We start from the raw sequence: 15,878 nt of genomic DNA, 5'->3' as shown, positions 1-15,878 counted from the left end.
ATATTTTATTAAAAAAAACCACAATTGTGAATACCATTGTAATAATTTTTTTTTCATCTGTGTACGTATGTAACACAACAATAACTTGTGAAATGGGATCTAAGAACAGATTTCTTCAGCATTTCTATGTAATCACATGTGCATGTATTTTCATGTCCTAGAAGTAAGTAGGTTTTCTTTCTTCCATTCCCAAGAAAACAAAATGGTCATCCAAAGCAAGGGCTGCTTTTCCTAAATGTCCCAAAGAATTTTATTATCCCCAGACTGTAAATCAGAAGACAGTAAGCAGAAACCAAGTAGTGCCAACAATATAATGAGGAAATTAAATGCCCAAAATGCTTTTCAAAGAAAGATATCAAAAAGCTTAGTATTATTTAATTTCCAAACCATAGATACCAAGAGTTTTAAATCATTTTTTCATACTTAGCTTAGTGAGCATCTGGTATTTTAAGGTCCAAAAATGCCCTGTATGTATGGCAACTTGTCTTGCTGCACCTTTTATGAAGATCAAAGTATTGAAAAGATTCTTTAAATGATGGAAAACCAGTTATGTGCAGGAAATTGAGAGCTCAGGTGAAGGAATAAAAAAGTTTCAGAAGATGACCTATCAAGAGCTAGCTGTGAAATTCATGATGGTCATAGACCTAAAGTGCTTTATCTGAAAGTTACATTCAATTAAATGAAATCTTTGAAAGACACATTTGCCTACACTTGACAAAGTATAAACTTTGATATTTAAATAAATACCTCAATATCTAGTCATATATACAGAAGCCTGCATTCAATAATTGTTTATGCTATAATAATTATTTTAACTTTATTACATTTTTTCCTGTGTTACAACAACATAGAAGATTGCCATCACACAATAAATACAAAAAATTAATATCCCCTTCAATACATAGAACACAGAACATTTGAGCTGTCAAATCTTCACAATAGAGGAAAAAAGTCTTCTCCTGCTCTCTCTAGGTTTTCTCAATTTGCATATCTGTAACAGAAAGAATTATATGAAAAAATTATCAAATTACAAAATTATGAAGGCACAGAACACTTCATAGTTTTGCACCCCTTTCCTAGAGTTTGAAGGTACCAAAAAGTTTCCTTCATTGTCAAAATTAAAGATCTAAAAATAAATTAATAAAAAGATCATACAGGAAAAGATCATAATGGGAGGAAATAAAAGTGGTAGTTCAAACATACTGTTGGGAAGTGCTCTTCAGCAAATACAGTGAGATTGCTGTTGCTTAGGTCCCCCTTTCTTTCAAATACATTTAGTGCTCCCCCTGTCAGTATTCCCAGTGGTTTATCTCCAGGCCCTAACTCTTTGGCTTGGAGATCAACACCTGCAAGAACAGCAGGCTTACCTGCAAGTTTACTGTAGTAAAGTGTAGCAGGGAGGGATTTGGGATGCAATTAATGCAAGTGCTTTAGAAGTCAGCAAGAAAGGGAGAGGAAAACCTCAATAATTTCATCCTCCTGTTCCACACATAGCATGTCCCATGGATTTGAGATATTTAGTCATATATTTCCTTGTTTTGTTGAGACAGAATCGTATCTGCTCAAGTGGCTGTGACAGGTTCCTGTCCCCTCCTTCACTGCCATCACCACCCTTACAGACATACATGAACAACACTTTCTATAGCAAAAGTGCAAGTTGGAAAAAGTGACTGGTTTGGGTTTTTATATATCTCCCCATCACATTTTCCTTTATATATATTTACTTTTTATTTTAAAGACCAGATTCATTATTTGCTGTAACAAAGAGTACACAATGAGTTATGATGGTGAGTTTGTAAGGCACAGAATGGGAGGCTGTATTATCTCTTGAAGGCTCTGTCTGTTGAAACAAGAGGCTAAATAAACCAGCATTGAATCAATGCTCCAGTGACCAGGGATGGTTTATGCCGTGTCAAATTTGCTACTAATTTTTTCTTTGTCATTTATACTTACATTTCAGCTCTTGGTCTTCAAAAGAAGCATCTCTGCAGTTGTGTGTATCCTTATCTTTTGACAGCTCTGTAAGCAAAGGACATACATACATGCAGCAGTGAGCATAACTTAACCTTTTCCTATAGTGGTAAATCTGTGTTAGAAACTGCCACCTCAGTCCGCTCAGGATCTATAGTGATTTGAATGCAGAGCAAGGGATGAGATTAACACCAATCTGTGTCTGAGTAAATATTCTCAAGAGAGTTTTTCTTAGGAAAAATGCCAATGGGCAGCATGAACTAATTTTCACACAGCAATTTAATTTGTGGTGGTCTCCAAATACACATACCAAAATTAAAAATAAGTCAGTCAATAACCAATTTGAGAGGCAGCAAAAGGATTTTAATCTCTCCTCTCCTGCTGTAAGTATTAAGTCTCTTTGTTCTTTTCTTAATTTTCCTCAATACCACCTCTCATTGTGGTACTGGCTTTCCACTGATCTTTGCTCATAGTAAATATCATCAATATCACAACACAGAAACTAAAGCTTCCCTGAGTTTCGCCCAATGGGGCCAAACTCTCTGTCATTAATGTTGCATGCTATGATACTGGAGAAAACAGAGGAATGTGCCAGCACAGTTCAAATCACAGCAAAAATTCTGCACATCAGGATGTGATGCATTCTGAGGTATTATTTCTAGGGAGCCTGCCCCATCCTACTGCAGACTTTCCAAAACACAGCATACTGCTCTGTCCTTTTCTTGTGCATATTAGGAGTGCAACAATTCCTGGAATAAGTATACTTTTCTTTCACACTTTCCTTTCAAAAGGATGACACAGTCATGAAAAGCCATTCTTCAATTGTAATTTATAGCTGTTATGTAAATGAAATGTAGAAAGCAAAATCAAAATGGAATTTAAATCTCCATTTGGTTGTCATCATTATGAAGTTAACTCTCAAGCAATTATTTCCAGAAGAATCATCACACTCTGCTAGATTTATGTCATATGTACATGCCTGCTATTGATGGACTTGCCACAGGTGTTCTGTTGCCCTTATTTGCTTTAGCTGAAAGGAAACAAAACAAAACAGATTTTAAAAACAATCCAAAATACTTGATTTAGATCTAGTGAGGAGCTTAAATACATTGGTGGGAGGGGCACACATTACATAGTGTAATCATTTGTTCTCAAAACACTAAACATCTTCAAAAACTTTAAAATAAATTCTTCAGTGCTCCCAGTCTCTTGATTTCCTTTCCAACTTTCTTTTCTTGTTTCTAAGCTGGAACTCCATTGATACTATGCACTAACATCACTGGAAAATACTTGTTCAGATGGTTTCCCATTGCATCTTTTCACCCAGAATTTGAACGTATCAGAAAACAGGGAACAGAACAGGGATCTTCTTCCCAGTGCTTTTTGAAGGGAAAAATGCTCACATTCTGGGAAGATTCTGTTCTGAAAAAATCACTTGTCCAGTATCCCAGGACAGCTTAGGGTTTAAGACAAAAACCTATTGTCACTAGTTTAGCTTTTGAATCAACTTGTAGTTTATCAAACACACACACACTCACATGTGTATGTGTGCATATATAGAGGAAAGCTAATGTGATGTACATTACCACATACACACACAAACAATAAATATTAGTCAGGCAACCTAGGAAACTTCTGACCTTCAATGAAATCCCCAGTGGGATTCTTTTGAGCAGTCAAGGATTTTGCTGTCCCTTCTTCCACTTTCATGTTCTCTTCCTATTCCTATTATGCTCTTGGGTAAGCATATTCTTATACTTGCAGGATTATCTACAGTCCTCTTGCAGCCTGTTAGAATCACCTGCAAGCCTGTTAAGCTTATGAATACTTCTCTCAGGATGTTTCCATAGCTGCCCCCCTCCCCCACCCAACCTATGAAAGAAAAGTAAATTAACAGTACTTCTTTCAATTTAAGCAACAAGTTTAAAACCTTTTTTTTCCCTTTATGTTGGGTGCTAGCTGTATCTTTTCATACACAGACAACCTACAAATTATTTCTTCAAGTTTTTCTTTTGTTAGCTAGCAAGTGAAAACAAATTATTGCCAATGTTTTTGTTTTTGAAGATACTGTGATGCTGAAAATGTCCAATATTAATTCAGGAAGTGAACTGAGAAAGCTCAAAACTTAGTAAGGAAATCAATGAAATATTCACTTAAAAAACCAGGCGCTTTCATAGTTCAGTGAAATTTTTCAGAGAATGCAGAAAAAGAACCACTAAAAAACCTCTAGTATCCTGTCTCTAGTATCCTATCCTATCCCAGTCAAAAGGGAGGAAACAGTACAGGAACCTTTCCAGTAGGTAAAAAACAAGCGCTTTGATGTTGCAACAGGTTAGACACTAATTTTACTTCTTACATCCTTACCTATAAGAAAGATTAACAGACATACATGAGTAAGTGGGGTTTGTGAGGGGCTGACAACCTGTTTCACTCTGTCAACTTGCTAGTATCTACTCAAGTCCAGCAAAGAAAGAGAAATAAACAAACGTGGTAAAAAACCACACTCCACTCAGCAAGAATGAATTAACAAAGCAGATTGATAATAACTGAGATAACTCTAAAATAAATAATTTGTGTACCTTTTCTTATGCAGAGCAGAAATAGAAGCACTGATCCAACAAAAGCAGTAGCAATGAGAGTTGCTCCAACAAAGCGTCTGCTCTCAGTCTGGAGAATGCCACCAGCTGAATCTTCAAGAAAAACAGGTGGGGGATAAGACATTACATAAGATCCTCCCTTTGTATTTCATTTACATTGTATTATTTTTGCTATGAGCAATTAAGACATGATAACAACATAATAGATTGTGTCTAAGGTCAGATGTTAATGGTACACATAACAATTTTTTCAAAGAAGGCGGGGGGAAGATAGAACATATTAATATTTGTCTTTGTTATCTGCATTCCATACGATAGTGCCTTTGACCCCCATCAGAATTCTGCTTGTTAAAGTGTTACATCTGGCCTAGTTTCCTATCAGGATTACAGGAAAAAGGCAATTGAGAAAGAGGACAGAGTCCCTTTCACCTGGTGAAATTGCTCTAAATGCAAAGGGTAAGTGGTCTCCTTGAATCCCAGATATTTTTTCATGTTAAAATCAAACTTGTCCATTGAAAAAATTACTTGGTTTTCTCACTCTAAACCTGCCTGTTTCAAATCCTTGTCATGTCCAAAAAGTGGGACTGCACAGAGTTTCTAAAAGTAGGTGGTGAACTGAACGAGGGAAATGACCTCACTAAGTAACAGTCTGACAAAGAGAAATACTAGTTTTGAGTTGGATCGGGTCTCCAGTCTGGTTGAAAACATATCAGGCTACAATGCAGAAAAGAATAAGCAAAAGCAAAAACAGCAGAGGAGCTGCCCAGTTAAAAGGTTTAATTAGGAATTGTATTGGTCTTGTCCATTTATGAGTTTTCCTTAAATTCTGACTTTATGAGGAAAAAAAAAACCTGTGTACGATTACTTAAATTTAAATATGCTCAAAGCAAACACTGTAGTGGCAGGAAAAGGCCATATTGTTCAAGTTTATGTGACAGTGATCATCAACAAACTAAAATATTCTTGGAAGAAGGAAGGATTTAATTTCCAGGTGCTGAGTTGCATGCCTTCCAAATAATGGAACTTTTTAAACATTTAGACTCAATTTCCACATACCTGCAGGTCACGCAAAATTCCTGTCTTTAAATTCTGACCATACATGCATGATGAACATGTTAGTATGGTGAAAGTATACATTAATAACAAAACTTAATTACACAGGTATTTCTTTCTAGCCTCTTCAAAACTTGGAAAGAGAAAAAAATCACAGCTGATTTGACTGGGACAAAATTACATTAGCACCTTGAAGTAAATGAAATTTACAATTGTTACCTGCTATGTGTAAAATGGCAGTTGTATTTTCTTGCAGCTCTTTATTCCAGAATATACAGTAAAAAGTCTCGTCAATTCCACTTTTGATGGTAAGGGTACTTGTCACATGGTACAACTGGTCACTTGCAGTTTCAAACCTTGTGTTTGCCTTATAAGTCAAATCTTCATAGTTTCTATTTTGCCATATCACTTCAGCTTCTGGATATCCTTCTGACTGACATGTCAACCTCCATTCATTGTGTCCTGTGCTCACAACTCCTTGCTTTATAATTCTGTAAGGAGCTAAACAATTGGGGAAAAAAAAATCATTACCAATAGGAAGCTAGAAGAACAGCCTGCATTAAATGAAGACACCTTTTCTTTTTCCCCAGCCCCCAGGGTCAAGTTTCAGCTTGGATTTTCACAGGAAAAGTAAGTAACACTATTGAGTCTGTAACTGAAGGTACAGGATTTATTACAATTTTGACGTGGTTTAGAAAGCTCACTAGGCTTTAAGGTCTTTCTACTCTCTAAGTGGTTTTGCAACCTGATTTCTTACATGTCATGGGATTTAAAGGACACAACACAGATTCAGCCTAAACAGAAGTGCCAAATTACATAGCTGCACAAGCGCCATCGGGCAGCTCCTGTCCCCAACGCAGTTTCTTTAACTGCTAATCCAGATACATCTTACTTCAGGGTCTCCTCTGAAATCTGTTAAGAGTATCAGAGTATTGAATCTCTGGTAGTAGCACACGCACCCTTAACTTTCAGATGGATTGTCTTGTAGTCAGCTCCCCCATAGGCAATAACACAGCGGTAAACCCCTGCATCTCTGAGCTTCACATCAGTGATCTGAAGGAGAGACCGTCCCAAGTTCAGATTCTCTTTCAACAATTTTATTCTTCCCTTAAAGTCAATGTGCTGATTTTTTAAGTCTTCCTTTCCTTTGTGAAGTACATAAACCTGCTTCAACTCATCTTTCTTTTCCCAGCTGACACTTAAATCTCTAAACTCTAATTTCCCATTCACTGGAAATGTGCATTCCATGGTCACATTGTTCCCACGTTCCACAATGCAGAGTGACTGAGGAGCTTCAACAGTGAATAGAGCTGAAAAACAAAATTTGGAAGAAAACTCAGTTTTTAAATAATACACCTAATCCTTGAAGTAAGACTTTGAAGTCATGTCTTATCATATCCATAGGAAATTTTAAGGACCAAAGTATCTGCTCTGTTCTGAAAAGTTAATGTATGTTGTTGTCCCAGTGTGTGACAAAACACAAGACCTCTGCTGTAAACACACACAATGGGCACTCATATCTGCAGACACCTGCTTTGTGCACACACACAGTGTGATGCTGTACTAAAAACAGTGAACTGTATATGCACCGCCCCTCAGCTGTTGCTTTGAGAAAACACTGCCATGGTAACAGGCAAGAGTTAGTACCTCCATTGGGAATGTTCTGTTTATATAAGTGCCAGTTGTTTTTTACACACAATGTTAAAGAATACACAACATTTCCCAGGTTTGGCAGAGCCTAGAAAACCTTTGGTGTAATGCCAATGGTACCTTGTTTGAAATGGTGCCTCTGCTGGAACACTGACAGGGATTTTAACCTGGCCCCTTATCAAAATACATGCATCTAGTTTCATGTAAAGCTCTGCTTAGACCTTTTCACTTAAAACATTAAGGGAAAAAAACTCAAATGCTAGCAGCTGAAGGAAAACTGGAGAAATTAACATTTCTGTCCTTAGACACAGAAGGAAAACATACTTAAACAGTTCTACTGCTTTTTTACAGCTTCTTACCATTTAGGAAATGCCAGTAGAATAAAAATACATACAAAAACAAAGGTCTTCCCATTCTGTAGATGGAACCTAAAATGATAAAAAAATAGGCAAGTATAAACACATACTCGTTTTCTGAGTTCCACTGTCAAATACACTTTATAGTCAATCCACACAGAGAACTGGACAGGAGACACTGAATTCCACCCTATTTAAAAACAGGATGAAACTGCACCCAGTAGATAATCGGGCAGAAGTCTTCCTGTATGGGTGGGTCCATACTTTATTTGCTTAAATATCTGTTCTTGACTATGGCTAAATAGATGCTTTATCATTATCTGCTGACTAGTGAATAAGTACTCACAAATTCCCAGTTGTACCCCTAACTATAGCAGGGAATGTTGCTCCCATTAGGAGAATTAAAGAATTTTCTATACTGTCAGTGTATAGAACTTGGACTATACTGTCAGGAAATAGAACTTGGTTCTTCCCCACCTGTTCGCTTTTTGTTTTAACATACTGTGCGTGAATACATCCTGCTTTTTTACCCTGGTCCCACAGTACATACCAGAAGACTCACAAAGTTACATATATTGTGAAAACAATTAATGCAGTAGTTCATCTTGTAACATATATTTACGCAATAACAACTATGAATCACCTCTTCACACAATAGTGCCTTTGTAAAACAGTGACAAAGCCAGTCAATCTACAAGCAGAATCTATTGCCTTGAATTTCTGCTGCTTTACCTCTGAATACAGAAGTAATTTCACTTTTCTGTCAGAAGTTTTTCTTCTCTTTACTGGCATAGGTTTTATAGTCCTACACAACATTTTAACATTTTAAAATGCTTATTAATATCAACTCATACATTTAATCTTCACACACCCACTACTTTTGGTAAGTCTGTATTTTAAGTCAAATACAGAAAATGGAGTATTTTTTTGCTCAATAAAGTTCTAATTTTGGCCCCACAAACATCCACCAAAATAAGGAAGGATTGCCTTTACCTGTTTTCTAGTGGCAGTTTCAGAATCTGCATAAGAAATTTGACAACTGTTACATTCACAACACTCCCTAATGACAGAGCTCTATCTTGACTGCCATCCCTCAAAATTTTTATGTTTCTTCCTTCTTTCTCTGATTGTCAACATTAAGATGATAATGACAAAACAATTTTGTCTTCAATTCATAAGACACATGTGCCCTTATAGTGCTATGGCTTAAAGGAACTAAACTCCTTCTAACAATTTGATTCAAGCTACTTCTCCTCAGATTGCTGCTGTCTGATCCCAACAGACGATTTGCAGCAAGCAATGCATATGGAGGTCAGAAAGAAAGGCAATCCACTACATTGTTAACAATGTAAGCATAGTCTGAAAACAGGGGCAGGAAAAATACAAAGAAAATTCTCAGGGTGCAAGATCTGATTAATTGATAAATCCTAGGCTTCCTAAAGTGGTTAGGTACCAGTCTTATTCCTTAGCCACAAGTGATGTCCTTGAAAGCACTAGAAAATTGCAGCCCAATCCTGTGGGTCGCCAGGAACTTCTCTGAACACGTATGCACAGGAATGCCTCCATCATGATTCCCCTGCTAGAGTAACAAGCACACCAGACCACCAGCTAAGCTCCAAAGTAACACTTCTCAAACAAGATAGAGGTAAACCCATTACACAAATGTGCCACAATCACCCTTATTCTGGAGACAAGCCTACCACAGAGACTGACTGGGTATTGTGCACTTCCCCATCAGAATGACCAGAGTCTCAGCACACTCAGACTCAAAATCCTTTCTATTTTTTTTTCTTATTTTAAGTAGAGGCAGTAGACTGCTGGTAACAAAGCAGACTGCTTGAACTAGTACACTGCTTGGAACAAACAGTATGTGCACTACAATCAGGATACTGAAAGATACCCATATTCCTGCCTGCAACCCCTATCCACCTTTTTGACAGGAAAACTGAGTGCTGGCATGATCTCCAGGAGAGGTGCTGTCATTAACTCCTGGAAGACAGATGACAACAAGTTAGCTTTTATAGTCCTAAGACCCATGTTTATGTCCTGGAATTGCTGAAACTTATTAGCATGCTTTCTCCTGCTGTAGAGGAAAACAAGCTTTACAATACACAAAATAAGAATGACTATTACTTACAAATTTCCTCAAGACTGAGAAAGTTTGCTGCTGTATTCAATTTTTCAATTTCAGAGGGAAGAAAATGTAGGTCCAGGTCAAATCCAGGTGCACATGCAAAAAGAAAACCACTGCAATAAGCATTATAGAACCTCCTCCTGTTTCACCTGAGCAGAAGAATCCTCCAGATCAGTCTGAGACCTTGACATCAATCAAAATCCTTCCCTAAAGCTATCTGCGTGCTGTTTTTCTTACAGAACCAACTACAATGCCCTTTCTGTCCTCCTGTCACCTTCCAACATCTGTGGCAAATAGTTTTTTAAAAGCAAAATATATTCTAAACTGTGCAACAGCTCCTCAGTACTGCTGCTGCATGTTTCTGCCACCATCAAATGAAAAAGACAGGAAAAACCAGAACTATTTGTCAAAGGACTTCATGTGACGACTTAAATGTTGATGTAACTACACCTACTTCTTTAGGAAACTTCCCCATTATTGGAAAGTTCCCCAGCAGGGAAAATTCTGTATTGCTAACAGTGGTCACTGTAACCAAACATATAAATGCTGCAAAAATTAGAACATAAAATGCCATGGGCATTTTAAGAAACACATAATCCAGTCAAAACTGTGTGTGAGCACCAGTCCTTGGAACACCAACTGCAAGTGGTCATTCATCTACACAAATTCAGGGTCCCTATATTATTAATCTCAAGCCATGCCAAAAAGCTGGTAACAACAACTAGAACTTTCTACACAATTTTCTCATGTCTGTAAAGGTCATAGGAATAGAAATAATGTAGGAACAGCAGGAAAAACATTTCCTAACCTCCTCTTGTAAAGACAGGTATTCTCTTCCCAAGATTTGGACACAGTGAAGGCCCCTTGGCTTGCTACTGTGTAGTGAAAAAAGAGATCTTAACCCTATGTACTATGTTAGCAAAAAATAGAGAGCACTGTCTTTTTCATTTTCTTGATTCTAGAAATCTTTTAAAGAACAGAACCCCCCTCCCACCTCAAGTGTTAGAAGCAAAAGGATGTACTCACGTTAACTTGTAGACTGCAGAGGGAGAACCAAGTCAACAGCACAAAATACAACTCTAAACATACGTTTCATGGTAAATTAATTCTCTTAAGTTGTCTTTACATACATCAGAAAAGGGTTGAAATTCTCAGAGGACTTAAAATTCTGTAAAATGAGCGCTCTAAAAATTTTCTGTTTTCTTCTTTCCGCTTGACAGCCTGCTCACAGGAAGAAAAGCCTGTCATGGAAGAAAAACCATGTAATGTACAAACTGATTAAGGTTAATGTTTTTACTTGATGTGTGAGATGAATGTGGAAACCGTGGTATATAAAATAGCTGAATGTAGCATTTATGTTGTAACAACCTGAAACTACCTTAGGAGATTGAGGGGGTGGATATTCGCAGTAGGTGAGACCGATAAGTGTTAATTTCCACTGGTTTTTTTACTGCTCTTAAAAATAGGCTAAATTATATTGTCTCAGTAAAGGAAAAAAATAAGGTGCAACAGAAAGAAACTGAAACACATTTATAAAGTACTGTGAGATCAGAGAAGCCACATTTAATTGTAGTGACCTTTCAATGTCAGGAAATCAGTTCCTGCTTTTTGATTGCTTACCTTGAGGTCACAGGATTGCATTTTTAATGTAAATTTTTAACAGCAAATAAAACACCAGTACAGGTGGCGTTTTGTTGAGTTTCTTTTTGTTCTTGTTTAATTATGTTGTTTATATACACATACTCATATATATATATATATATATATATATATATATATATACATACACACACACACACATCTACAGGCACACAAGTACATTCTACTGCACAGCTCTATACTGCGGTGGTGGAGTTCGAGTTTTGGGTTTTTTTTCACCTGTTTTGCAACAAACTTCCCAGACACCTATCTCAGTCGTGCCTTGGGGCATTCCCAAGCAACCCTCAGGATGGGATGAGGCCGGTGCAGCACCGGGACGCGCCCCGGCCACCGGCAGCCCCGGGCCCCGCAGAGCTGCCGTCCCGCTCCTCCCTGCCTGGCGGCTCCTCCCTGCCTGGGGCTCTCTCCGCGGCCGCCGAGGCTGTGCGGAGCGTCTCCCACCCCACCTCGGCCAGACCCCGGTCGGACCGGCTGTGTTACGCCCCGGCCCCAGCCCCCCGGCCCCGGCCCCGGCCCCAGACCCGCGCCGGCCGTGGCACTGCCGGGAACTGCTCTCGGCCACGACCCTTCGCGGAAAGCCGTGCCGAAACCCCCAGAGCTGTGCTCCTACGCCTCACGTTTCCCAGCGCTTCAGCCGTGGCCGAACAGGGAGTTCTCCAGGCAGCTTCTCTGTTCCTGAGAGCCTTGAGCTCTAGAAAACAAAACCAAAAGCAGCATCAGTACCCCTACCTCACCCTGCTTCCCTTGCCTTTTCCTTATCCTTTATTTTTTAACTTGGTGAGATCACTTTATTCACTTTCTAAACGGATGGCTTGCATGACTGATACTCATGGGAGGATGACTGGTGTCAAAGGACTGGAAGGGACACAGTCATCCAGGATATCCATAAATTCCAGGAGCTATGTCCTGCTTCTCCAGAGACAAAGAGTCAATTTATTTAAATAGCTCTGTTCCCTACCACTTAAAAAGCCTTCTGGGAAACAAACCTCCAATTTAATAACATGCTAATATGATCTGGACATACAATATTATGCATAGTTTTTTTGCTGCGATAATATTTCTTATGTTGTGAAATATAACCCTAACAAGATCTTAGCCGTAACTTTTCTGTGAGAAAGCAACCCTGAAATAAGCATATTACTCAGGACATTACCAAAGAACCAAAGAGTGGTTGTGCGACTGGTTTACTAATGAGTGTATTTACAGGGTAAAATATAAATCAAATACAAAATTGTGATCCATGGTAGCATACACGTCTCAGAGATGTGTACTGAAGGAGGGGAAGGACTCCCAAACCCTTGTGCTCTCTATGCCCTAAGCATCAGGTACTGCCACCTGCAGTATGAAGTTAATGGTTTTGTGGGCCATAAGCCAGCAGGCATTAGAGAAACCACAGGAATCCCTACCCAGAAGCCATTGGGTTTTCTGTTGATAATAGCACATTGATGTGGAGGTGTTTAACAGCTATCATTTAATTGTGTTCAAATCTTCCAAAAACATACAACATGAGTCCCTCAGAAAGAAGGATGTAGATATTAGGATATGCAATAACAACTTCTCTGCACACCCCTCACGTGTACTTCCAGACAGACAAAGACTGCTGATCCTGCTGCTTCCAGGCCCTTCCCAGGGGATGTCACCCCAACAGAGACACATCTCCACAAGCACAGAGAAACACAGAGATCTCAAGGCAGGTAGGAGTCCAAATAAAGGGCTTAGAAGTTGCTCATATTTTAATAAGCTTCAAATTGTTCAGCAATAAACATGACATTTGTAAATGGCAAATTTACTTACACAGCTGTGTGGTGTACATGAGTTACAAAACAGCCATGAAACCAGACAAAATAATCATAAGCCAAGCTGTGAAGTTCCTTTACAGTAAGAACAAAAAATTACTACAAAAACATTCCCAGAATGAAGTGGAAGCTTCTAGTTTATGATAAATACCTTAGGTTAACTAAAAAGACCAGATAACATAGGGACTTCCCCTACAGCAAACAAAAAATGCTGTGTCAAAGCTACAGGCTTATTTCAGCTCTGTGTAGCTGCTAGAATTTTCCTTCACACAACTCTTATTTTCAAAAATCAAATAGTAAAACAAAAAAACAGGTAAAAATCTACAAGGCTGCAATAATCTTTCTTCAGTAATGTAAAATATTAGCAATCTGAATCATTTTGCTGAACATTCATTCCAAAAATCTTAAATAAAAAAGTTACTGTCACAAGTTAAATAATTAGTTATTATAGGGTTAAAATGTCTTACAGTGATCTGTGTTTACCATCAGTACACTTCTAGCATACTTAAGTAAATATACTGTGATAAAACAAGGAAATTGGCTTGTAAAATAGTACAAATTCAGGACATTGATCTTAAATTTATTTCTTCAGTTTCTTTCAAACTAACTCTTTTGATTGATGGATTTTGGAATTCAATTTTGTAGATAATCTTTCAAGTTCAATGAAATCAGTCAGATAGACTGATAGAGATATAGCCTACTTTCCAGATACTACTTCTGCAGGCTGTCTCTAACATGATATGTTTCCTTCTCAATCTGGATTATATAATTGAAGAGAATAATGAATTGTTTAACAGCCAAGTCATTATGGTAAAATTAAACTGATGCATCCAAGTGCACTACATATAAAGAAAAGAGGAAGAACATTTGTTTTCTTTCAAATATTTCTTCTGGTTCTAATTCTGTGTTCCTCTTTCTTCCTTATCATGTAAAAATCACAAATAAATTACGTCATAAATATCTGCATTGGCACAAATTATAACTATTTCAATTTTTTGTTGACTCTTTTTTTTTTTGTTGGGTATCACAGTCAGCATTTCCAAGGTTCAATTATTTTTGGACCAGCTGTTTGTGAAGAAAATACACCCTATAATTTAAATATTATTTTTAAAAATATGACAAGAACAAAGAAGACATGACTGCCTATCTAATGGATGCCAGATTTGTGTTACTATGAAATGTCTTTATGATTTTGCATGGGTCTTTTGTAATGGCAACAATACCTGTTGCTTTCTGGACTAGAGAAATACTGCCTACCTTCAGAAGTGCTGACAATCTAACAGCACCATGCAATATATGACGCTGTCTGATTTTTTCCTGTGGTTTCTGTACCATGACCTGACAGACTGGGAATTGGAACAGGAGAGGCTATATCCCCCAGTGTGGTGCTATGAGTATTTATAATATCAGTGAAATCACATAATTCAGTTCATGTCCAGAGCCGCTATGGTACCAAGAGAGAGGCAAGTGCTGCAGCCCCTGCTGCAGGTGGGCTTCTGCCAGTGTTTGAAGTCTGATGTAGCTCAGAGCAGCCTCCCTTCCACAGGCAAGAGTCACAGTGGCTTCTTATGCCCTATGGAAACTAGTGTCCATTCTCTGTGCTGCTTCTTAAGCCCTAGATCCTTTCTTCAGAAACCTGTACCTTTTTTCTAGCAATAAGTCACATTTCTGCCCCTCCACCTCTCCCATATCTGTTCCGGTGTTATTGAAATCTGCTGCCCCATCATGCTAACCCCTCCACAGAAAGTCCACAGAAAGCAGATCTCTGTAACACAGAGGTTTGCCAGAGCTGCACTGCAGAGGTCTACTGCACTCTGAAACTCCTTTCTCCTCAAGGAAAGATTTGCACAGACCAAAACGGTTTGCTTGGTTGCAAGGGGCTCAGTGAGTGAAGGTGGATGGTATCTTTGGTAACCTGCTTTGAAGGAACATGATATTCTCACAAATTTATCAGTGAGACACCCATCAGTCACAGTTTTCTCTGAAGTCTCGTTAAATACCTGCCAGTGGTTGCCAGTGCAGTAGTGCCATCTTGCGTGGAGCTGGAGTATACCAATAAATTTCTCCCCTGGATCTGTGCTGCATCAGAGATCCAGGGGAGAAATTAAATACTTGTTGAATACTTCAAAAAGTCACAGACATTTTCAAAATATCAGTACAATAGTTCAAGTTTGTGGAAGTTCTTTACTTCAAGTAAAAATGCTAAGCAAGTTTCCACAAGAGAAAAATAATTTTTCCTTACTTTTTTCTCATTTTTGCTCTACCAGTAACAAAAAAAAAAAAAAAAAAAAAAAAAAAAAAAAAAAAAAAAAGGGAAAACACCTGGCTCCTTAGTTTTTTTTTTTTTTAAACAAAACTATTTTTTAAAATGTCTGAATTTAGAAAACAAACATTGAATATTGTCAAGGACAGCATTTGCAGTTCAAGATATCAGCAGATTGAAGGAGTAGACTGTTTCTGGAAAAATATTAATTCTTGCGGTAGGACAAAATGTCAAATTGCACTATGAGGTGGTGTTTGAAGTGTTGTGTATCCTCACAGACTCAAGTTGCAAAACTGAATGAGATACTCTTTAGTGCCAAAAGAATTCTGGATATTAGAGCATGCTGTTAATATTATCAGGGCTGTAGATTTGATCCCCGTGTGAGCCATTCACTTAGGA

At 38.0% G+C, this 15,878-nt stretch overlaps 1 protein-coding gene across 1 annotated transcript; it reads right to left on the bottom strand.

Moving 5' to 3' along the window:
- Nucleotides 1-968: 968 nt before the first annotated feature.
- On the bottom strand, nt 969-7,685 carry CD274 (CD274 molecule). The gene is made up of 7 exons (XM_041396995.1): nt 7,631-7,685; nt 6,581-6,931; nt 5,841-6,122; nt 4,551-4,661; nt 2,951-3,001; nt 1,954-2,019; nt 969-991 (listed from the first exon to the last, which is right to left on the bottom strand). The coding sequence occupies exons 1-7, from the start codon at nt 7,683-7,685 to the stop codon at nt 969-971; spliced, it is 939 nt and encodes a 312-aa protein (XP_041252929.1).
- Nucleotides 7,686-15,878: the final 8,193 nt, after the last annotated feature.

This window comes from Onychostruthus taczanowskii, unplaced genomic scaffold, assembly GCF_017590055.1.
Source record: "Onychostruthus taczanowskii isolate IOZ18803 unplaced genomic scaffold, ASM1759005v1 scaffold133, whole genome shotgun sequence".
Taxonomy (NCBI): Eukaryota; Metazoa; Chordata; class Aves; order Passeriformes; family Passeridae; genus Onychostruthus; species Onychostruthus taczanowskii.
The sequence above is the reverse complement of the archived record's forward strand: the minus strand, read 5'-3'. Positions and strand labels throughout refer to the sequence as shown.